This window comes from Geotrypetes seraphini, chromosome 6 (genome assembly GCF_902459505.1).
Source record: "Geotrypetes seraphini chromosome 6, aGeoSer1.1, whole genome shotgun sequence".
NCBI lineage: Eukaryota > Metazoa > Chordata > Amphibia > Gymnophiona > Dermophiidae > Geotrypetes > Geotrypetes seraphini.
The window spans coordinates 125,028,517-125,053,865 of NC_047089.1; the positions used below are offsets into that span (position 1 = coordinate 125,028,517).

Genomic DNA, 25,349 nt, shown 5'->3' on the forward strand with positions numbered 1-25,349 from the left:
AACATATAGATACTATTTTGATGGATAGAGGATTGTCAGGACCAGTGCCTGCTGCTTCAGAAATGGAAGGAAGGAGGGAGAGTTGTGGCTGCTGCTGATGCCTCTAGGGCTGGAGGGAAGGGAGGTTATTGGGTTAGGAGCACCAAGTTGGACGTTGTCTTGGAAGCGTGGAAGACTCATTTTTTGCTGGTTTGAATACCAGTTAACTGAAATTCTACTGTATCTCTATTATCTCACCTCTCTCCTGTTTCTTACAAAGTATACATACATATTGAGATCTTTAAGTCTGTCTATATGTTTTATAATGACAACTGACTGATATAATTATTTTGGATGTACATTGCCAAAAAGATTTTTAGTTTCTGTTTCATATTTTTCTGCTCATTTGTTTTAAGTGTGCACCTTGTATAAACGTTTTGCAAGTATGAATCATTTGTACTGTGTGTGCATTAATTCATAGGTATTTATGTGAACAAGCAATGGATTGGCACAAAAATATTTAGGTGCTTAAATAAGTATGGCATTAAACATCAGTTAATTCCTCTGAACTATAATGGTACCCATAAATACTATAATGTTCAATTGTATGCAGAGGTATATATGTGGGTGAAATATGGGTGAGATACTTTATCTGCACTTTTTGCTGTATTTAGGTGCCCATAATTATGCCATGTTTATGGCTGGCATAACTGCAAGCATTTAAATGCAAGGTGTGGCAGTGATGGATTACAATAATATTCAATAAAGGCAGCACTGCATAGCGTGGGAAGAGAGCACCCAGGCCAGTGGCATTTTGCCATTCCGTGCACCTCCCTGATCTCTTCCCTGCAACATACTCATGCCAACTCCCCCACATACATTTTCAAATCTTCACCTGCAATGATCAACCTCTCCTACCTGCTGCTAGCACCAGCCTCAGTTTTTCCTCTGAAGTTACTTCCTGGTTTCATGACCAGGAAGTGACATCAGAAGGGTGCTACCAGTCTCTTGGTTTTGCACAAAAATATGTATGACTATGATATGCATTCAGCTTGATTTATTTAAAAACTTGTACCCCACCTAAACTTAAGCGGTTCACATAATACGTACATAATCAATTGACAGAACAACAATAAATAACTTTCCTCTAAAAGCTCTTCAAAATCAAACTCATAAAAACAAAACATTTTCAAGAGAAAGCCTCTAGAACTAAGGTTGTCTTCAATACGCTCTTAAATTTCTGAATGTTAGAAAGCAATCTAAGTGGTCCAGTAAAATTATTCCATTAAAGCACTCCTGCCACTGAAATTATTGAGGCTCTCATTTTTTCATAGCGAACACCGAGTCCATCACTAACTAACCTTAATGTCTCCTCTGTCCCTAAGGCCCAAATTCTGCAAAGTGCGTCCTGATTTTAGGCAGCTATAGGCTCCTCAGGCAGACCGCCTATATTGATGGCGCCTCCGGGAGCCTAGGGAGGCCCGCAAAACTGCCTAAGCTTGCCTAAGTCTAAGCAGTAGCCTTAGGCGAACCTAGGTGCCCTACGCTGTAAGTACATTGTAAGTAGACGCAGCTGCTATACTTATCGCAGCAAGGGATCACCCTACCGCGATATGTATAGCGGCCACCTGTCCCCCCCCCTCGATAATCGCCAGCAGGAGAGTGCCCAACCCCTCTTGCCAGAAGGCTGCCCACCCGCACAATCACCAGCAGGAGCAGGAGGGTTCCCAGCCTCTCCTGCCAGATGCCCGCCTCTGAGCACCCCCCCTCGCGCTAACCCCCATCCCTGTGGACCCCCCCCCCCCGCACTAACCTTTAATTGTTGGTTGGCCGGCCGGGTCTTGCTACCAGCTGGCGGAAGGCCCGCCTCATCCAAATGAGGCAGACCTGCCCCTTTCCGGCCTATCCCTGCTAAGCCTAAGGCCTGATTGGCCCAGGCTCCTACAGCCTGGACCAATCAGGCCTTAGGTTTAGCAGGGATGAGCTGGAAAGGGGCGGGCCCGCCTCATTTCAACAGTAGCAAGACCCATCCGGCCAGTCAACGATTTAAGGTTAGTGGAGGGGGGATGTATGGGGGGAGTCTGGAAGGGGGGGCGTCCTCTGGCAGGAGGAGTTGGGCACACTCCTGCCGGCAATTGTCGGGGGGGGGGACAGGCAGCCGCTATACCTGTCGCAGCAGTGAGATCCCTTGCCATGATAAGTGTAGCGACCGTGTCTACTCTAACCCGATTTTGTAACCGGCGTCTGTAATATGGACGTCGATTACAGAATTGGGGTTAGTGTAGGCCCGATTCTCTATAGGATGCCTCTCCCGAGGAACGCAGAGAGAGGGGAGACATGATAGAGACGTTCAAATATGTTACTGGCCGTATTGAGGTAGAAGAAAACATCTTTTTCCTTACAGGACCTACGGCAACAAGAGGGCATCCGTTAAAAATCAAGGGTGGGAGATTTCATGGTGACACTAGGAAGTATTTCTTTACCGAAAGGGTGGTTGATTGTGGGAATAATCTTCCACTTCAGGTAATTGAGACCAGCAATGTACTCGATTTTAAGAAAAAATGGGATAAGCATGTGGGTTCACTTCAAGGAAGTGCTTAGGGGGGAGGGTTCGTAGAGTGGGCAGACTTTTTGGGCCGATGGCCCTTTTCTGCCGTCATATTCTATGTTTCTATTTTTTTAATCCGGGCCTAAGGGTCTACATGGTTGATACCTGAGTCATATATCAAGATATCTCATAATGTAATACTTTCAAAATCAGCACAATAACTTTATACAAAATCCGTTATTTGACTGGTTCCCAGTTTTAGTATGATTTTGTTTTTAAAGTTCTTAATGTCAGGAAATATTTGAATATGGAGACCCAGGAAGTCCTTAGACCTATTTTTAAAGAAAAGTTTAAGTATCCAGTCCTTGTCTGGAGCCAAAGCTACAGTCAGTAAGAGAGTGGCTGGGATAGCCAATTCTCTATCTGATTGTTCCAATAAAGTGGAAACGTCCAAGGGTGCTTCCTGGGTCTCCATATTCAAATATTTCCTGATGTCTCTAGGGAGACTCAGAAGAGAAGAAGGGAATTCCTAATGTTGAAGCCAGATGTGACCCAGATTGGAGCTTTTTTCTTTCTTAGATATCCATGTAAATGTGTCATCAGATATCATTCTTTTAAATATGTTTTTGTAGAACCAGCTCATTTGATTGCTTTTCTTTCTCGAAAACGTCTTGAATGTGGAATACCAACTGTACCTAAGTGATAATTTGCTCTGCATCAGCACAGATTCAGTAATTTTCTTTGTAAAATTATTCTTCAATTTAATTACTCTTTTCGTTAACCTTGGATCCAAAATTGAGGACTAGTGTGTGATTAAGATAAGAAATGTTTTCTTATTCCTTTATACTTTGATCCATTATTAGGATTGGAAGTTAACCTAAATGTTATATTTTCTTGATTATACTTTCTGTACAAGTTATGCTTGATAATAATGTAAAATCTTATAAATAAATAAATAATAAAAAAAAAGTTCTTAATGTAGTTAGTTCTGTGTTATACATAAATGGATAAATAAGTGAAACAATGAAAAACGTGATATATTGAAATGTTTTTACTATATGTGTTTTTTTCTTTGTTCTGCATTAGTTTTAAGTTATGTATTTCAATCTGCCCATCAATAAAAGAATATTTGATATCTAATTAGCAAATGGATAGTTGGAGAAAAAAATATTTCCATATTTAAATTGATGGAAAAAATCCTGTTTTTTAACCATGTATTTTGTAGGAACTAAAGGGTTTTGCAGTATACATCTGAAAAGTAATTACACATTAGTCAGAATACTTTCCTGTTTTTATTGGCTTAGGAAATGACTCACTTTTAACATAAAACCATCTTCACATCACATTGCCATATAATTAACTCTAAACATGCTTTTCCTATGTGGTTCTTTACTGCCATCTTCTGTTTCGTGCAGCTGATTGATTACAACAAAAACAGTTCTGTAACTTGTTACATTTCTTTTTGTAGCTTAAACAAAGTGAAGCAAATGCAGATACCAAGGAAAAATTACCTCTACGACTACGGATCTTTGAGAAATTTCCCAATCGGCCACAAATGGTGAAAATATCTAAACTGCCATCTGACTTCACAGTTCCCAAAATAAGGTAGTTCAATATTTTACTTACATCTGTTTGATAAATATCCAACTGACAAACATTTGACAAGAGCTTGTATAAGTCGGTGCTACTGCTGATGAACCCTGTTTGCCATTATTATTTTCTGTGTGCTTTCACACATGTATACCATATTTATTCCAGTATATCATATTCCAGAATAAATCAAAATGAATTGAGATTTACTAGGAGAGGCTTGTTATCCTCTCTATCATTGATAAGCGTTAAATATAAAAAGTATTATCAATCAGATTTTGAACAGCCTGCATCTTATTATCTCTTTTGTAAATCTCTAATGTATTTAAATGGGTCTCTCAGGCCTCTTGATGTACAGCTTTTTGAGATAGGATAAAATTTTTTAGTATTGTATTTTCTCTCTAAATTTTAGAGATCTCTTTGTTGTTATCCATACTGAATCCTTTGAGGATAATGTGGAATATAAGACAATTTTAGCATAGCACAGGATAAAGATGAAGTAATGTGATAATTTAGCCCTCCCCCCCCCCCCGCTTGTTTTACAAATCCATGGTAGAGGCTGCCACACGGCAAATGCTCCGACTACCATTAAATCCCTATGGGTGTCGAAGTGATTTCCGCAGCCACTACCATGGCTTTGTAAAAGGAGTCCTTAATTCCACATTTTTAAAAAAGGGAAAGTCAAGTATTTAATCTAATCTAAAACTTGGATTTGTATACTGTGTCATCACCTAAAAGGAGCTTGACTCAGTTAATAAAATAGCTATGAAACAAAAGAATCATAAAAAAAATTTAAAAAACAACTCACATTAAAGACCTAGCCAAATTTTTTTTAAAAAAAGCAGAGAAATAATGAAGAAAAGGAATATTTTGGTAACCTAGATTGAAGGTCTAAATATTGTTGAAATAATAATTTGTGAAATAATTGGAAAGAGTGTATTGTTCTAATAGAGAAAGGGATACCATTCCAAATTTTGGTCAATCTGAAAGAAAAAGACCAACTCAACTTTCCAACAGATTTTATGCCCTTAAAGGAAGGAAAAGAGAGTTTATACCTACAGTATGTATGTTTTTTGAGTCAGAGAATTGATTACTATTCAGAGACAATGTAACCAAAGAAAGAAATATGCCATATAGAAGTTTGAAAACTACACATTCACATTTAAACTGCATTCTGTAATAAACCAGGAGCCAATGAAGTTATCTCAATAATGGAGACACATGATCAAATTTTCTCTTCCCAAAGATTAATTTAGCTGCAGTATTTTGTATGAGTTGAAGCTGCTGCAAATTCTTCTTACTCAGGCTTAAATAAACCGAGTTGCAATAATCCAATTGTGCCAATATAATTGACTGTACTACTATTGAGAAATTTTTATTTTTAAAAAAATTATTTATTGATTTTCAAAACTTATAAAAAGTGCAAATATACATTCAGATATATTGAATAGCAGCACTTGTATTCTTACAAACAATGAAACAAATTACCCTATTCCCTCCTCCCCCCTTTCCCTTCATCCCTACCTGGATGTGTGTAGAAATCTAAGAAAATCTAGGAATTAAGGATTCAATCATTCTGCAGTTTGACAAATTCCTCCAATGGACTCCAAATCTCTTTGAACCTTTTATTATTTCCAGATTATTCCGCTATCATTCTTTCATATCTATAATACAGATAAAGTGTTTCCCGCCAAAAAGAAAAGTCCAACCTATTCCAATTCTTCCAATTTCTAGTTATTAACTGCATGGCCACCCCTGTCATAATATGCTTAGAATATGTGTATCAATTGGACTCTTAGGTTTCAATAATGTCCCAAATAAAACCATGTCATAAGACAATGGAATAGAGATCCCTAATACCCTATTAATTTTGCCCTAAATTGATTTCCAAAAATTGAGTATCAACGGACAATAGAATAAAAGTTGTCCCTATATCAAGATGACAGTGCCAGCATCTATTAGATTTTAAACTATCCAACTTTTGGAAACGAATAGGTGTCCAAAAAATTCTATATAACAAAAAGAACCAAGTTTGTCTCATAGATGCTGACGCTGTACATCTCATTCTCTAAGTCCAAATCCGTGGCCATTGCATAGCAGAAATATGCTGCTTTGTTTCTATACTCCAAATGTCTCTTAAACTTGTTTTAGGTTTTTTCGCCAAATATTCAGATATTAATTTATACCAGTTAGCAGCCTGATGCCCTTGAAAATCTGTCTGGAAACATAGACCCGGCAAGCTGTACTGTTTTTTAAAGTTGTGCCAGTCAGGGAACCCCTTCTGAATGGCCTGCTTCAACTGCAACCATTTATAACCTTGAGACTTTAATGCCAAATGATTGTTATAACTGTAATATATTTACAATTTTCCCATTCAAAATTACATCATTTAGAGTACAAATGCCTGCCTACAACCAATGTTTCCAGAGGATTTTAGACTCGCCAATTTGTATCATGGAGTTCAACCATAGGGATTGACAATTGGTTTGCTGTATCGGAATAGGAGTTAAGGCATCTATAAATTTTAACGTCACCCAAGTTAAACGAAAAATAATATTGTCCTTATATATTGTAGGAAGCTTGATACTCAATATATGGCTGAGATGAAGTGGGGCCATAAGATGACTTTCCAGAATCAACCAATCCGGTAGATTATCCATGAGTTCAGGAAGGATCCAATACATAACCTTGACGTAAAATAAAAGCTTGATGATATCTATAAAAATTTAGAAAATTTACCCCTTCCGCCGATTGAGATTTTTGCAAAGATACTAAGGGGCTCATAATCGAAAGAGAAAAACTGGCCTAAGTCAGCACTTAGACGAACATTTCTCAAAAACGTCCAAGCGCCGAAAATAAAAACGGGTTTTGGATGTATTTCTAAACGACCTAGGCCTTCAAAGTGCCGCTCAACGTCCAAAGCTAAAAGGGGCATTTCGGGAGGCGTGTCGAGGGCGGGAGTTGGGCGGGACATGGGCCGGCTTAGACTTAGTTGTACAGCATGTTGTAGCGTGGCCGTCCCTTAGGGCCTAGCAGGGCCCGGCACACGCCTACAATATCGCCCTGGCGTGCTTCCCCTAGAAGGAGGAAGCCCTGTTGTGGGTACCTTACTCTGTGTACAAAAGTCAGAATGACAAAATTCAGGTAAGTATCAAAAGAAAGAAATAACATTTATTGATCATCCAAATAGGGCAAAACAAAAATGCAGGGAAAAACAAAAGTCCAAAAGTAACAGCAACTATATATAATGTAGCCAAAATAATATTGCCCTTACCAGCCTGGTCTGGTTCATTCTTCAAGTGCTTAACTTCTGTCCCAGGTAAGTCCTACTTTGTAGTAGTAATAACAGCCCAAAGTACAAATGAGTCCCAAGCAGTCTTTAATCCAAACACAAACTCAGAGCTGTATAATGTTGCCGTGCTTCTCCTTCTCTCCAAGCATTAAGAAGCGGAAGGTTATTGGATTTAACAGTTCAGCTCCTTGGCAAAGCAAAGAATAGAATATAACTCATAAAACACACTACTTGGATGTCAGGTAAACCGGCACCCAACCTTCAGGGTTTTCACAGCACTCCAAAAATGCATTATCAATGTTGCTTAACTGTCCTTCAGCATTGTCCCCGCCAACACAAAACAAAAAGATTAAAAAAACCCAACAACTTTGCAAGTCAAACACCCAGTCAGATCAGCTCACTTCCATGGCTTCTGGAAAAGCAAGCTCTGGAAGAGCACTCCATTCCATGTCTTCCAATACCTGGTTCTCCTGTGTTTGCTCCTCTGCCTCTGGGATTATCATTTCCACATCCGTGGATTCCTGGGCTGGTGGAGGTTCCTTCCACATGGGAACTTCCCTGGACTCCTTCTCTCTCCGGGACAGCCAGCTTTCTAACTGTTCCAAAGCTGCTGTGCCACACCCAGCCCTACTCGGAGGAAGGGCTTTTTTTTGCTGAGTCTGCCTTCTACCCTGTTTGGCCAGCCCTTTCCAAAATGGAGGTAATACCTGTTTTCACAGGTTTATGGGCTAAACCCTACTCAAACACAGCCTGCGCTTCCTGATCTAGTTCCTGGCTTGCAGGCACATAGTGATCAGCCCTGCCTAATTTCACCGGGCGATTTCTGGGGCTCTTTACTGGCACAAGACCGGAACTGGGATCGGGCTTGTGACAATGTATAACCGAAAGTTATACAGCTCAGGATCGACGGAATTTGGATGTTGTGACTTAGACCATGTAAAACATGATCTAAGTCACAAAAACCCACCTAAACTCACCAGATAAGCACTGCAAACACATAACACAGACCCTCACACACTACCCCAGTGATCACCAACCCCCAACCCCCATAACAATTTTATTCACAACTTTAAATTTCAGCCTCCAGACCATCATCACCTGGCCGCCTGGCATAGGAAAGCCTAGTCGTCTAGCCCAGAGGCAGCTTAAGTTGTCTTGGGGATGGGTTAGGGACCCATAGAGAGGAGGACCCATGCCCATAAGCCCCTGTAATCACTGCATTGATTCTTAAACATGTGCACTGCCCTATACACCCCCAAAACCCTTTTTTACTGGTATATAAGTGGCTCCTGCAGCCATAAGGGCTATTGGGGTGGTAGATAAGTGGGTCTGGGGAATTCTGGAGGTGGTTTGGGGGGCTCACCGTCACCTATAAGGGAGCTGTAGTGAGGAGAAGCCATGGCACCTTTTTTGTGAAGTTCACAGCAGTGGCCTGTAAGGTATCCCACTATTTAGGTGGCATGTCTGGGTGTGCAGTCCATCACTTTGCAGACCCCTCCCACGTCCAACAGGGCTTGTTCTAGGCATTTTGGACTTGGACGGAAATGTGGTATAAAGATGGACGATTTAGTGGCTTGGATGGCACATATAATTAGACGATTTTCGAAAGTAAAAAAAAGTTGGACATATCTTTCGAAAATGTGTCTTGGGCTCTTTTTAACTTTGGACGACTTACGAGATGGACGTAAATGGACTTAGATGTCCCTTTCAATTATGCCTTTTCAAGGCTATTCTAGAAGTTTTACCAAACCAAAGGAATTTTGTAAGAATCCCATTTAGTTTTTTATAAAAAGAACTCTGAAAATAAACTGGTAACATACTCATTTGGTAACAAACTACAGGCAAGATCATCATTTTGATGGTATGGACTCTCCCCCACCAAGAAATATGTAATTGATTCCAATGCTCATACATTTCTTTAACCTTCAACAATAGGGATTTTTCATTTACTGTCATTGTATCTTCCAATGATTTTTGAATCATTATACCCAAATATTTAATTCTCTCTTCCTTCCAAAGAAATGGGAATGGATCAAATAAACCTTTTACACAATGGACATTCAATGGAAGAACCTCTGATTTACTCCAATTTATCTTATAACCAGAAAATTTACCAAAATGCTCAATCAATTCCAGTAAATGAGGGATGGTTGATTCAGGATTTTTCAAATGAAGCAAAATATCATCTGCATAAGCCTAAACTATTATCTCGACCTGCATATGGAATTACCTGTATCTCCTTTGCCTGCTGAATGACCAACAACAAGGGTTCAAAAACAATATCAAAAAGCAAAGGAGATAAGGGTCATCCTTGTCTAGCTCCCCTCTTTAAACTAAAACGCTCAGAGAATACATTATTAATATATAATCTGGCTGAAGGGGAACTATACAAGGTTTGAATCATTTGAATAAATCCGGATCCTATTCCAAACCAATCCATTGCTTGGTACATAAAAGTCCATTCTACTCAATCAAAGGCTTTCTCTGCATCCAAGGATACCAAGAAGGTCGTATCCTCTATAGTTTTTGCTAAATTAAGCATATGAAGTGCCAATCTAGTGTTATTTGCAAAACCTGTTTGGTGTATTCCAATTATATAAGGGAGAGCCTTAGCTAATCTCAGAGCCAATAGTTTAGCCAGAATTTTTCCATCTACATTCATTAAAGAAATTGGCCTATAGTTTGAAACCAACATGGGATCTCTGGCAAAACAATAGTAAGCGTTTCTTCCTTAGTATCTGATATCTGACCCTTCATCAGTTGTGATTGATATAATTGAAAAAGATGAGGTAACAGTATATTTTGAAAAGATTTGAAAAACTCCACTGTAAATCCATCACTAATTAGAGCGGACCCAGCTCTGAGAGACTTCAATGCTGACTGGAGTTCTGTAGATAATATAGGCGCCTCAAGCTTTTCTTTTATATGCTCTGGAATTTTTGGCCCATTAATTAAATTAAAAAAATCTCTTCATTTTCTGTATTTGAATATCGCTCAGAAGAATATAAAGCTTTATAATATTCCAGAAATTGATTTAAAACATCTGATATGTGGGTATAAATCTTACTCTTTTCTTCTTTAATGGCCGCAATCTTTTCTTTTTTCTTTTTAGCTTATAATTAGCCAATACTCTTCCCGCTTTATTCAAGTTTCCGTAATATACTGCTTGCTGACGAAACAAATTTTTCCTAGCCAATTGTGAGGAAATCTCATTATACTGGTATTTAGCTTTCAACTGGGCATTCAAAGTATCTTGTTCCCATTTTAAAGCCAATTGTGATTCTAAAGCAGAAATAATTTGTTCTAAATTAGAAAATTCTAATCTAAGTAATTTGCTAATATGCTCCGAATATGAAATAATTTGCCCTCTTAGAGTTGCCTTGAAAGCATCCCATATAATTTCCAAAGAGATCTCCTCCGAGGTATTGAATTGAAAATACTCATTCATTTTTATTTGAATTTCTTCAAGAAAGTTTGAATCAGCAAGCAGTGTATTATCGAACCTCCAAACAGGTCTGTTAGAATCTTCTTCAGTGAACTGATAATCAATCCAAATTCCAGCATGATCCGACAAAATGATAAGATCTATGCTGGCTTTTGTAACCTGTTGAATTACATGATCCGAAACAAAAAAATAATTCTTGAAAATGATTTATGAACTTGGGAACAAAACGTAAATTCTCCAGCATTAAAATGAAAAATCCGCCATATATTTTTTAATCCACAATTATACACAAAATTATCTAAACCTAATGATTTTAATTTTCTACTTGGTTGTTTATGTAATGTAATGTAATTTATTTCTTATATACCGCTACATCCGTTAGGTTCTAAGCGGTTTACAGAAAATATACATTAAGATTAGAAATAAGAAAGGTACTTGAAAAATTCCCTTACTGTCCCGAAGGCTCACAATCTAACTAAAGTACCTGGAGGGTAATAGAGAAGTGAAAAGTAGAGTTAGAGGAAAAATAAAAATAAAATAAACATTTTAACAAGACAGCATTGATCTAAATACTTTGGAAGGTAGAAGAGAGGAGAGAAAGGAATAGAAGCATGATGAAGTGATGAAGTGGAGCAAGTAAGTTTAGGAGGAGCGATTGACGTTTCCAGAAAGGGCTTCTTCAGGGAAGAGACTTGGCCGACAGTCCCAGGATGCCTATGTCTCCTCCCCTGAGATGTTCTCCCATCTATGCATTCCCTCCCAGACACACTGCCTGTGCCCCAGCCGCTCCAAGGATGCTGCCCCAGATGAGGCCCACGGTGAATGCAGGATTCTCTCCTCTGCGGGAAAGCCGCCCGGAGCTGACAGTCGATCTTCTTAGCGGATTGCAGGGGGGGGGGAGAGTTCACACTCTTGGTAGAATTATTGGATCAATTACAGCATTGAAGTCTCCAGCTACAATTAAATTGGATGTTGCAAATGAAATAAGGATCTAACTTTTGTCAATATTCATAGGCTGAAAAAACATTTCTTCACTAAATGGTTTATCTGATCTTGAAATGAAAGAAAGGAGTCCAAAATAATACCCAAAATCTTAGAAGAGAATTGGCAAAGATATACTGGAGTTCAAAGTAACAGAACGAGGAAGTTGTTCTGATTTCAGGCCTATCCATTACAATTTTGTTTTAGAAGCATTAAGTTTCATTTGAATAGACAATGCCAATGCTTGAAGTTTAGAGACACAGTGATCAATATTTGCTGTTAAATTATTTAAACCAGAGTCTACTTCAAGAAGAATGAAAATATCATCAGCATATGTAAATAAAATTTATGTTGCTGATAAACTAAGATTCTTCAAGAGAGTCATATAAATATTAAACGATAGTGTAGACAATGAAGAGCCCTGTGGAACGCCACAGGTGGACTTCCAAAGGGCAGATGTTTTACTTAACATTTACCAATTAAGACTGTAGTGATAAGAGTTTAACAAACCATTCTAAAACTTAGCAAATGTAGTTGGATATCATGATGAACTACATCGAACGCCACAGACAGGTCAAATTGTAACAATATTGCACATTTATTTTGTAATTGTAAATTTTGAATTCTTAAAAATAACGATAATAAAAGAGTTTGTTAGAATGAAAACCATGTTGAAATGAAAGAAGTATGGCAAATTTTTCCAAATAATTGGAAAGTTGACTGGAAACAATCATTTCCATGAACTTTGTTAAGTAAGGGTATATTGGCAATCGAGCGAAAATGTGTTGGAATCACTAAATCAATACCCTTCAAAAACGGTGTTAAAATTATATGTCCAATTTCAGATGAAAACTATCCCTTTTCAAGAGAGTGATTTAGTAAAGCAGTCAGCCATGTAATTGCTTGAGGAGAGATACCTTCAAAACTGTAAGAGGGAAAAGGATCCAGTATATACCTACATTTTCTCAGTTTATCACACAATTTCTTAACTTGAGATACTGTTACAGTTTCAAAGATGCACCAAGAGTGGTCAGCAAGGATATCTACTGTATTAGCGAAGCCAATAAAAGATCGTCAAGTTTTAGTCCTGAGAAGGAAGTCTTAGTGGTCAAAATTTTATCTTTATAAAATGAAGCCAAATCATCAGCAGTCAAAGGGTTAGGCTGAGAAGTTTTTCTACCCACCATGGTTCATAGACAACGGCGCGAAATACAAAAGTGCGCTGCGCTCAATTGTCTGGGCGCGCCTTTGTCCCGACGCACTTTTGACCTGACACCCAGCCAACTAGACCTGAAATCATCAGGACCTACACATATGAAAGGTCACACTCTGGACTTCAAATCTTCAGACCCCCCTATGCTTATAGCAGAAACTACCTAAGCTTCCATGTCCAAGGTAAGTACCCACATTTCAAACAGTTCTTTAGGAGTCACACCGACTCGGGTAGGATACGCCTCACAGGGACTTAGCAAACACAATATATGGAGGGCCATGTATGTCAATGCACACAGTTTAGGTAACAAAATTCTAGAATTGGAGGCTGAAATAAGGAATGCCGACCTAGATGTGGTGGCAATATCTGAAACTTGGTTCACGGACTCACATGGGTGGGATATGGCTATACCGGGCTACAATCTACTTCGTCAGGACAGAGAGGGTAGGTTAGGAGAGGGGGGTTGCTCTATACATTAAAAAGGACATCAAAACCACCAGGATCACAGATGTCAAGTACACCGGGGAGTCCCTCTGGGTAATCCTGGCAAGAGGCAGAGAAAAATGCCTGTATCTAGGTGTGGTATACAGACCCCCAAGACAACTGGAAGACATGGACGCAGAATTAATTGAAGACATAGAGAATATCACTCTACGAGGAGAAGCTGTACTGCTAGGGGACTTCAATATGCCTGATGCAGACTGGAACTCATTTTCAGCGACAACCAGTGGTAGCAGGAGGCTCTTAACCTCCATAAAGGGAGCACGTCTCAAACAAATGGTAACGGAGCCCACTAGGGCCCAGCCGATCCTTGACCTGGTACTCACCAACGGGGAAAGCGTCTCAGAGGTCTCAGTAGGAGATACGCTAGCCTCCAGCGACCACAACATAGTATGGTTCAACCTTAGGAAAGGCTTCCCTAGATCAAACATGAAAACAAAGGTACTCAATTTCCGGGGCACAGACTTCGCACGCATGGGAGATTTTGTCCATCAGACACTGCAGGACCAAGCGGAGACCGATGATGTAGAAGCTAAGTGGTTAACACTGAAATCAACCATACATGAAGCAACTAGCCGCTTCATAAAATCAGTAAATAAACGACAAAGAAACAATAAGCCCCAATGGTTCACCACGGAGATCTCGCACCTCATTAAGGAGAAGAAAAAAAGCGTTTCTCTCCTACAAGCGCACGGAGAAAAGAGAGGCAAAAGTAGAATATAGGACCAGGTCTACAGCAGTCAAAATGGCAGTTAGGGAGGCAAAACTTCGAGTGGAAGAAATTCTGGCAAAAAACATTAAAAAGGCGGACAAATCCTTCTTCAGGTATATTAGTGACAGAAAAAGGAACACAGGCGGGATAGTACGCCTTAGAAGACCAGACGGAAGTTTCGTGGAAGCAGATTCCGATAAAGCCGAACTACTGATTGAATACTTCTGCTCAGTCTTCACCTGTGAGGCACCGGGACACGGTCCGCAGTTGAAGGCAACACAAAGCACAGAAGACCCGTTTCAGAATTTTGAGTTCACACCAGGTGAAGTTTACAGTGAACTGGCAAGACTCAAGGTGAACAAAGCCATGGGACCAGACAATTTGCACCCAAGAGTGCTCAGAGAATTGAGCGATGTCCTGGCGAAACCGTTGGCTGAGCTATTCAATCTCTCCCTAAGTAAGGGGAAAGTTCCTCTGGACTGGAAATTAGCTAATGTTGTTCCTCTGCATAAAAAGGGTTGCAGGGCAGAGGCTGCGAATTATAGACCGGTGAGTCTCACATCAATAGTGTGCAAACTCATGGAAACACTAATTAAAAGCAAATTGGACACGATCTTGAATGAAGGGAATCTTCGGGATCCCAGTCAGCATGGATTCACCAAGGGTAGATCCTGCCAATCCAATCTCATCAGCTTCTTTGACTGGGTAACAAGAAAGTTGGACTTGGGAGAGTCTTTGGATGTTGTGTACCTGGACTTCAGTAAAGCTTTTGACAGTGTCCCACACCGCAGGCTGCTAAGCAAGATGGAATCGATGGGGTTAGGAGAGACACTAACTGCATGGGTCAATGATTGGCTGAGTGGCAGACTTCAGAGGGTGGTGGTTAATGGTACCCTCTCTAAAACATCGGAGGTGACCAGTGGAGTGCCACAGGGCTCGGTCCTGGGTCCACTCCTTTTCAACATATTCATAGGGGATCTGACTCAAGGGCTTCAAGGTAAAATAACACTATTCGCCGATGACGCCAAACTATGTAATATAGTAAGTGAATGCAGTTTACAGAATTATATGGCGCAGGACCTGCTTACATTGGAAAGTTGGTCCTCATCCTGGCAGCTAGGCTTCAATGCTAAGAAATGTAAGGTCATGCACCTCGGAAGCGGAAATCCATGCAGGACGTACTTCTTGAACGGAGAAACTTTAACTAGGACTTCAGCAGAACGAGATTTAAGAGTAATCATCAGTGCAGACATGAAAACTGCCAATCAAGTGGAGAAGGCTTCATCTAAGGCAAGGCAGATATTGGGTTGTATCAATAGAAGTTTCGTCAGCCAGTCATAATACCGTTGTACAGGGCCATGGTGAGACCTCATCTGGAGTACTGTGTGCAATTCTGGAGACCACATTACAGTAAAGATGTGCGCAGAATTGAATCGGTTCAGCGGACGGCCACCAGGATGATCTCGGGGCTCAAGGGTCTCTCGTACGAAGAGAGACTGAACAAATTGCAGCTCTACACTCTCGAGGAACGTAGGGAGAGGGGAGACATGATCGAAACATTTAAGTACCTCACGGGACGTGTCGAAGTGGTAGATGATATTTTCTTTCTCAAGGGACCCTCGGCCACAAGAGGGCACCCGCTCAAACTCAGGGGCGGAAAATTTCATGGCGACACCAGAAAGTATTTCTTCACAGAGAGAGTGGTTGATCATTGGAACAAGCTTCCAGTGCAGGTGATCGAGGCAGACAGCGTGCCAGACTTTAAGAATAAATGGGATACCCATGTGGGATCCCTATGAGGGTCAAGATAAGGAAATTGGGTCATTAGGGCATAGACAGGGGGTGGGTAAGCAGAGTGGGCAGACTTTGATGGGCTGTAGCCCTTTTCTGCCGTCATCTTCTATGTTTCTATGTAACCTTGGTCTGGCCACTACTTAGTATCCTTCAGCTTCCTACAAGAGGCAAGATTAACACCAATGTATTCTGGAACAAAGCCTCTGAAATCAACCAGCCTCATAGCTTCACTCAACAGCTGGAACAACACATTAGAGTAAACCCTCAACTCTATTGCACCATTGCATCACAAAAGCCAAAACTCAACCAAGTCCTCACTTTGGTTCATGGATGACCTAAAAGCAGCTTATAACAAACAAAGGGACCTGACACAGTCCGTGTTTCAGAAAACACTCCTTCCTCAGAGGTCCATGGTTGCTAAGGTATAAAGTAAACCGCAATAAAAGATATAAAACAGCCATCTGTATGGTATCTTTCTCCACTTAGTGTGTGCGACGCAAAACTAGTAAAACAAAAGCCTTTTGTTTTTGCTTTGGCTGGTGATACTGCAGTTTTCATTGGATTCCTTTGTGTTGACCTAAAAGCAGAAAATAAGTCTTGTAGAAGACTAGAAAGACAATGACAAAAGAGCACTCTCCCAGAATAGAAATTATCGTGGTATTCAGCTATAAACAAATATAAATTCCAAATTGCTGAGTTGCTGAGGCCAACCCCCCCCCCCCCATTACACTCTCAAAATTGAGAGCAATAACTTTTACATCAAAAAGTTATTTTGTCTAATACTTACCATGACTCCCCCCTCCCCCCACCTCCCCCTGGTTTTAGACATTGACTCTCAACCTAATGCACAGATTTTAGCAGACTTCTTCCAAAATAAGATTTTAAAAATAAGATTTTCAGAAATCAGAAAAGCTACCATCACTACCCTTATATCTCTCCAACCAAATCATACACCTCCGGAATCGAACCCAGCAAACCAAATCTGGAGCACCTTCCAGGCTTTATCCCAAACAACCACTACAACTTTCTTGAAAAAACTGTCCATTTGCAGCAGTATACTTGACCAATGCACCAATTGCCTACTTGCAGAAGCCCCTGACCACATCATAGAATGGCTAACAAAACTCTTAAACAATCTTCTTCATCATGGCCAACTATCATCTCAAATGGGGCAAATTGCCCTCATGCTGATTCCCAAAGCCTAGAACATAGACCTCTCAAGCCCCTCAAATTACAGACCCATAGCTGAAATCCCAATACTAACCAAACTTCTTCAAACACGTCTGCAAACAACTCTCATCTACATTGAAGTACACTCTTGCCACAGTCCCACTCAATTTGGATTCCACCCATATCATAGCACATAGGTCCGTTTATTGACATTAACCACCAAAATCAAGCAATACTTTAGCACTGACCACCAGGAAATCCTCCTTCAATTTGACATATCTGTCACTTTCGACTCGATCGACCACAAACTATTACTAGCCAAATTCAATGAAATAGGCATTGTAGGAACTGTCCTGAACTGGTTCAAAGACTTCCTACAAAACAGACAATATCATGTCTACAAAGATGAAGCATTTTCTTTTCTTTTTTTTTTAAATTCTTTATTCATTTTCAAATTTACAATAAGTGTAACAATATATCCAAACAAATTAACAATAAATATAATACTTAATAATCATCAATGGTACAAATAATATGCTCTTATCTCCCACCCTTCCCACCCTTTCTTATCATATAATCAATACCTTATACAATATGTAACAATAAATTTACCCTCCCCTCCCCCCTCACAATCAAACTTGTAAATTTAAGGAAAAAATAAAATAAAATGTCATCTAATCGGTACAATACTTTGTAAATGGCTCCCACACATCCTGAAATTTCCTGAAAAAACCGCGCTGTATTGCAAATAAATCTTTCCATTTTATAAACATGACATAAGGAATTCCACCAGAAATTATAATTTAATCTACTCCAATTTTTCCAATTGTACGTAATTGTTGAATGGCAACCCCAGTCATTATAAGTAATAATTTGTTATTATTTGTAGAAATCTGAATTTTTGCTCATAATAAATGGACAATAGAATAACAAATGATCTAAAGTCCCTGCTTCGAGATGACAGTGCCAACATTTATTAGACTTAGAGCTATCCAATTTTTGTAATCGAACAGGGTCCATAATGCTCTATGTAACAGAAAAAAACAAGTTTGTCTCATAGATGCCGACACTGTACATCTCATCCTCTAAGTCCAAATTTGTGGCCATTGAGACGCAGTAATTTGGTGCTTAATCTCAATACTCCAAATGTCTCTCAGACCAGTGTTTAGTTTCTTGTTAATAAATCCAGTCAGCAATTTATACCACTGGGCAGCCTGGTGACCTAAGATGTCTGCCTGAAAGCATAAGAACTCCATACTAAAATGATTACTAAGGTTTTTCCATTTAGGGAACCCCGCCTGAATGGCCTGTTTCAGTTGCAACCATCTAAAAACATTCTGATTTATTAAGACCATATTTATGTTGCAACTGTGAAAATTCAAGCATTTTACCATTAGTGATAACATCATCTAATAAACGTATTCCTGCTATCATCCAATGCTTCCAGGCGAGCTTTTCTCCACCAATTTGAATCTTGGAGTTCAGCCATATAGATTGATTTGTAGATTTGTGAATTGGAATTGTTGTTAAATTACTTACATAACGCAATGTTTTCCATGTATCAGCTAATATTCTGTTATCTTTACTGTAACTAGGCATTTTGATACTGAGCACATGACAAAGGAGACATGAGTTGCCATTCAAGCCACAACCAATCTGGGAGTTTTTCGATGAGCTCTGGGAGGACCCAATACATACCCTGGCAGATGAAGCATTTTTTAAAAACTGGCAAGCGTTCTGTGGCATATCATCGATCCTCTATAATCTCTTTATGAGCTCACAAGGCCATATCAAATTCAACAACAATGAATGCATATTTTCATATGCAGATGACATTCTACTCATCCCAATTAAATGTGACTCTTAACGATACAATGCTGATAATATCAAATGGAATAGACAAAATATAGACCTGGGCCACATCCAACAAACTCAAACTAAACACAGACAAAACCAAAGTTCTATGGTTTCATAACACTGCAATTCTAACCAGGCATGGACCAGAACCAGAGGGAAGGCTTCCAGATGAGGCATAGGACGCACGAGGAGCCACTGTCTATGGCTTTGTGCACTGTGTCAATAAGGAAGAGGGAGCCGGCCCGAAGATAACATCGGGGTTGGTATAAAATGGCCAGGCAGGAGCAGCCTAGAAGATAAGGCACAGCATGGAGGGAGGGAGAAAAAGATAGGGGGAATTATTTTATTTTTGAATTTAGTGATTGAATTGTGTCAGTTTTGAGAATTTACATCTGCTGTCTGTATTTTGCACTGTTCAGGAAGAAATGCATTTGTTTCTTTTTCTCTGGAGTTGTACTGCATGTAGAGACTTGCATCTTAGGGTTTGTTTGTATATATTAGTACTTTTAGTTTTTGGTCCCGTATTTGCATAGGGGTTATCTGTCTTCTGGTAGGAATGACTGTTGAGAAGCATACAGTGTGCTTTGTGTAGTTTAATTTTGTGGTTAACTATTATGTGTTGTTAATAAGATTATAAATTTTTTTACACCTATGGACCGGCGGAAATAGAATAATTATTTTGTGGACCGGCACTGGTCTGCAGACCGGTAGTTGAAGAACACTGGGCTAAGTCATGGGCCAGACCCTGCCCATCTCTGCCCAAACTCCACCCCAGACCCCACCCCCATACCGTATTTCCCCATGTATTGGCCTTGGCATATACATGGGTTTTATAAATCTTTGCAGTGGGTGCAGCTAAAATGGGGCAGCTTATTTAAAGACATTAAAACTCGCTGTTAGGTAAGTAAAGTAACTTTTACATACCACTACATCTATCTGAGTTTTCATAGTAAGATGTTGATCCAAAACGATTCCTAATATTTTAATCTTTTGGTGAATTACGTACGATGTTGAATTTATATTAATGGAGAGTTCATGGGAAATTTTACTAGGTGACGCTACAAAAAAACCTTTGTTTCATCAGAATTGAGTTTAAATTGCTGCATCCAAGAATTCATCCTTTCCATTACAGTCTCAATTTGGGTGGTAATCTGGGACAGAACCGAGTTACAGGACATGACAATTGTGATGTCGTCAGCATAACTGAACAATCTTATATCCAGGTTACTCAAACACAAGCCTAACGATGAAAGATAAACATTAAATAATGTGGGTGAGTGCATACTACAACAATTTACAATAGGTTAATGCCACACATTGGGTAAGCATTATTACTATCACTGTATTGTTTTCAAAAGTTAATGTTTACTCTTTAGTATTAATTTTAAGTTGCCAGTCTTGATGTTGGTGTTTTGATTTATTTTGATTTACCTCTTATTGAACTATTTCAGTACCTCTATCAAAAGATGTTTGCCGTGGGCAGAGAACTGAGCAGTAAAAGACCTTTGAAAATAGGACAATCTCTGTCATATAGTTGTAAATGAGGCTATTTCTAGCCAGGGGCAAGACAAGATTTGAAATGAATTCATTAGTTATGCAAACTGACACATCAAATAATTTGTTATAAAAGCAGTTATTTTAAATAAAATGTGCATATAATTCTAGCATTGTGTTGTATTTAATAGGGGAATAGCTTAGGCTTTGAAATAAAAGCACAAAAATAAAATATCGGCAATATTCTAAGCATCAAATACTTTAAAACTGGCATCAAACCCTGTAATTTGAACAGATATTTGTACTTTTGGAATGCTTTTAAAATCAGAGACAAGCATATTTCATTTTGAATTCTATAAGCATTTGGTTGCTTTAAACTGGCAAATTTACTGATCATATTGTCCATTTGTAAGTGACATTAAACATTATTATTACTTTTTAACAAAGCTCAAAATGTAGAAAATAAACATGAAAGGAGAATTGATGGATGAACTGCCAAAAGGTTATACAGTCTTGTGTAATGCATTGGCTTAAATGGCCTGTATGTCAGTTTCCAAGCCAGGAATTCATACTCTTCAGGATAACTGCCACTTATTCTCACCAACACTCATCCTAGTAGCATATGGGGCTCATCTTCAAAAAAGAAAATTGTCTAAAAAGTGGCATAAGGGGCAGATGGCATTTTTCTTGCCAAACCCTTCCAATTTGCTATTTTTAAAACCCATTTTGTATACAGATTTCTATGCTATTCATTTGCAGTGCATCTAAATCTCAAGGGGGCATGTAGGAGGGGTGGATTGGGTGGGACTAATGCAGGCTTAAGATTTGGGCATTTTTCTGCAATAATCAAACATTTTAGATAATGTTGTTATAGCCCGTTCTCCTGGATTGCACAGCGTGCCCTGTGACTAACGAATACTGACCTGCGTTGTCCCCACTAACTTAGGGAACTCTTCAGATTTAAAGTCTGTTGTCTGTTGCCCGCAATAGGGCTGTAGGTGAGGATTCCCTTTCCTTCTAAGAGAATAAAGACTCGGACAACAAAGCAGGTTTCCAGCTTTTATTCTGGCCAAAAGCCAGATTGTGGTTAAAGCTTACCACTATCTTGCCAATGCAAAAATACTTCAAAATACTTTCCAGAAAAAAAATGAGAAGCACAAAAGAACAATAGCCAATAAACACAGGCTCTCAGTAAAAGTCAGAATAATAGAAAGTTCAAGTGCTGGTTCCTGGACTTTAAGCTTAAGTTATAGTCCTCTTCACCAGAACAGCCTTGTGTACAGGTTAATTAAGTAACTTTGTAAGTCCCACAGAAAAGGTTTCAAAATGGAGTTCTTCCCACAAGCAGCATAAGAAATTGTCACAAACAGTTTTGCATTTAGCATGTCCTAAATTCTCCCACAGACCTCAGAGAAGGATTACTATCCCCAGAGCTCAGAGCACTTCAGTAAAAACTGTGCCATTCTAAACAAATAGCCTTTCTTCAGCTGTTGCCAAGCCAACCACTTCTCAGCTGGTTCAGCTCAGAACGTAATGCAGTGCAATCACAGGAAAAATATACTTCAGGGCTTTTCTCTTATGCAGTTTAAACAGCCTCCAAGTTCCATTGCTGGTTTTAATTGAAACACTCCACAGCAGCAATTTTCAAACACAAACTTCAAAACCCACATTAGCACAAACACTGGCAGCTTCAAAATCCTCCCAACTCACTTTTACAGCAACTTATGTCCATGGCCTCAGTATAAGTTCTTGGCTCTGTTGCCCTGACTGGAGTATTCACAAACTCCATGAGTTCAAGCTGCTGCTCCACTGGAAAGGAAGAGCTTTCTTCCATCTCCCAATCTCCATTGCTGCTGTTGCTGTCTGGCTGGGGTAAGGGCTCTGGTTGCTGCTTGCACGGCTGCTGCCCTGCCTGCTTTTCCCCCTGTTCCCTCACTCTCTGCTCTTTATGGAGCTTATAGCCCCACCCCCTCAGCCTTGATAGGGGGATGGGACTGCTCTCTCTCCTCAGCTGTGTGTGTTTCTCAGGAACAGTGTTTTTCTGTCTCTGTCTTACAGGAGCAGAGTGCACTCTGGGATTTAACCCTTTAACTGGATTGGCAAAAGCTCTAGGCTAAACAAAGTCTTCCTGCAAGTCATGTACTGACTCACTCGCTGCACTGGTGGTAGTCAACGATATCAGGTTCTAGCTTGCTGATCTGGTCAGCTCTTCTGCATAACGGCAAGATATTCCTATCCCTTTTATTAGGGACAAATCGTTTATTAGCAGCTGATTTGTCACAATGTCCAGGGCACAGTTTGGACATTTGGGGCTAGACCAGTTTTAACAATGAATAAGTGCCAAAAAGGTACCCAAACCGACCAGATGACAATTGGAGGGTTGAAGGTATGACACCCCCCCCCCCCCACACACACACACAGTGGTCACTGACCCCCCTCTCACCCTCCAAAGATGTGAATGAAACAGTACATACCTTTCTGTATGACAGCTTCAGATGTTATGGCTAGTCCAAGTACAGCAGCAAGCAGGTTCCTGGAGTAGCCTAGTGGGCGGTGTAGTTAACTATAGTGATAGGGACTCAAGCCCATATCCACTCTAACTACTATACTTATGGTGGACTATTTGAGCCTTCTAAAATCCACCCAAATCCCACTATACCTACATAAAGGCGATATCTGCAGGCATAAGGGCTAGTGGTGTGGTGTACAGTTGGGTCCAGTAGGTTTGGAGTAGATTTTGGAGGCTCATCATACAATATAAAGGGGTTATGGTGAGATGTGAACCTTGGACCTTTATGTGAGGTTCACTAAAATGCCCCTTAGGGTGCCCCACTGCTTTGCTGGGTTGTCTGTGAGGCTAGTATACTAAAAATCCTGGTCCCTTCTATATCCCAGTAGCTTGTTTTGTGCGATCTTCTTTTGGACTTTTTTTTTTTTTTTAGAATGGTTCAAAAAGATAAACACACTGAGGACAAGCACATCTGGAAAATAGTCATTTTCAAAGCAAAAATATAAATGTTTTCCTTTTTTAAAAATGATCATATTTGCTACTGGATTTTTCAGCATGTTCCACATAACATCTAAACTCAGATTTAGACTGAATCAAAAATGTTCCTCCTCATCAACTACAGATAGTGGAAAGCTGAGCTGCATCTTTATTAATAACTAGTCTTTAAGCCCGTTACATTAACGGGTGCTAGAATATGTGTGTGTGTCTGTATTTATTTATTTCTCTCTCTCTCCTTAGCCTGTTTCTGTATTTCTTTCTTTCTGTCTTTCTTTTTTCTCGGCTGTCCACCACCACCCCTTGCCTGCTCCCCCTGTCCATTCTCCCTTCCTTTTTCTTCCCCTGTGTCCACCACCACCCCTTCACTGGTCCCCTTATCCAGCAGCAGCCCTTCTCCCTTTGATTTAACTCCCCCCCTGTCCAGCAGCACCTCTTTCCTGCTCCCCCTGTCCAGCAGGAGGCCTCTCTTCCTTTTTCTGCCCCCCCCTGTCCAGCAGTAACCTTTGTCCCTTACTTTTAACTCCCCCCTGTCCAGTAGTACTTTTCCCTTCCCTGCTTTCCCTGTCCAAGATACTACCTGTCCCCAACCAATCACACCCCTACCCCTAAAGCAAAGCAAGTTAATTTCTTGTAGCCAAGAAATCACATCCCTCCCCCACAATGGAAAGCAAGATTGTTCCCTGGGCCCCTTCCCCAGCACACCCACCCCTGGCCTTTATCTAATCAATGCACCATAGTTCACAGCTTCCCCAGCACACACCCTTCACCCAAAACAAACCGCAAGTATTTTTTCCTGCCCAGCAAACTGCTGTAAAAAAACAACCTTCTAAATCGGCAGTTAGTTTTGCTTACGTCGGTTGCTAGGGCTGCGAATACATTTTCTTCAATGTCGGTGCAAGGGAAAGAATCTGCCAAGTGTCCCTTACTTTCGGAGGCAGCTGGGGCAGGGCTCGCTGTAGGCTCCTTTTGTAAGTGGGGAGCCGAGCTGAAGGGAAAGCCAGCAGCTACTGCAGCGTGAGTATTCTTTTTCACAGGGAGGCTGTTATTTGGTGACACGGTTACAGTCGGCTGGAATTTTTTTTCGGCGCTTCCCTTCCCGCCCCTTGAGGTGTCACCTCGGCTCCTCTCGATCCCCGCCAGCGTCAGAAGCCTTCTCCAACGCTGGTGCGGCTCCTGAGAGGAGCCTACAGGAGAGCAGGATGTCCAGCGCTGGGGTCCATGGTGGCTCCGTGCTCCGTGCTTAGCCGCGGCGGCCTGCAGCTGCTGACAGCCGCCGCCGACAGCCGCCGGGGCTATTAGGCTTCCACCTCTGACTTTTGCCGGTCTGGTCTGGCCTGCTCACCTTGCCGTATTTTTTTTTTTAGTTGAAACACGTGGCGGTAGCTCCTCTCATGATCCCCACCTGCGTCGGAAGTCCAACGCAGGCGGGGATCGTGAGAGTAGCCACCGCTGCATCTTTCAACTAAAAAATGCAATACGGCAGGGAACAGGCCAGACCATAAGCCGCGCATGCACACTTCCTATGGGTCGCTACAGCTCACGGAAAACCGGCGCATGCATAGGAAGTGCGCATGCGCGGCTTACTGTTTTATTATATTAGATAATTCATATTTGCAGCTTTATTAATAATAATTCACATTAACTCAGAGCAAAGCAGATATTTTATAACCATAACACCTAAATCTGGCTTTACTCCAAAAGCTAGATGGTGCTATCCTAGCAATGTAGAGGGCAATTCCATAAAGAACTGCCTATTTTTAAGCACC

General features: G+C 40.4%; 1 protein-coding gene across 1 annotated transcript in view; it reads left to right on the plus strand.

Annotated features, from left to right (window-relative positions):
• The window catches only part of NALCN (sodium leak channel, non-selective), a 1,129,711-nt gene that overhangs the window by 582,085 nt on the left and 522,277 nt on the right, over positions 1-25,349 (plus strand). The window contains exon 16 of the mRNA XM_033948885.1: positions 3,996-4,132. Coding sequence (XP_033804776.1) covers positions 3,996-4,132 — 137 coding nt within the window. The remainder of the gene's footprint in view (positions 1-3,995; positions 4,133-25,349) is intronic.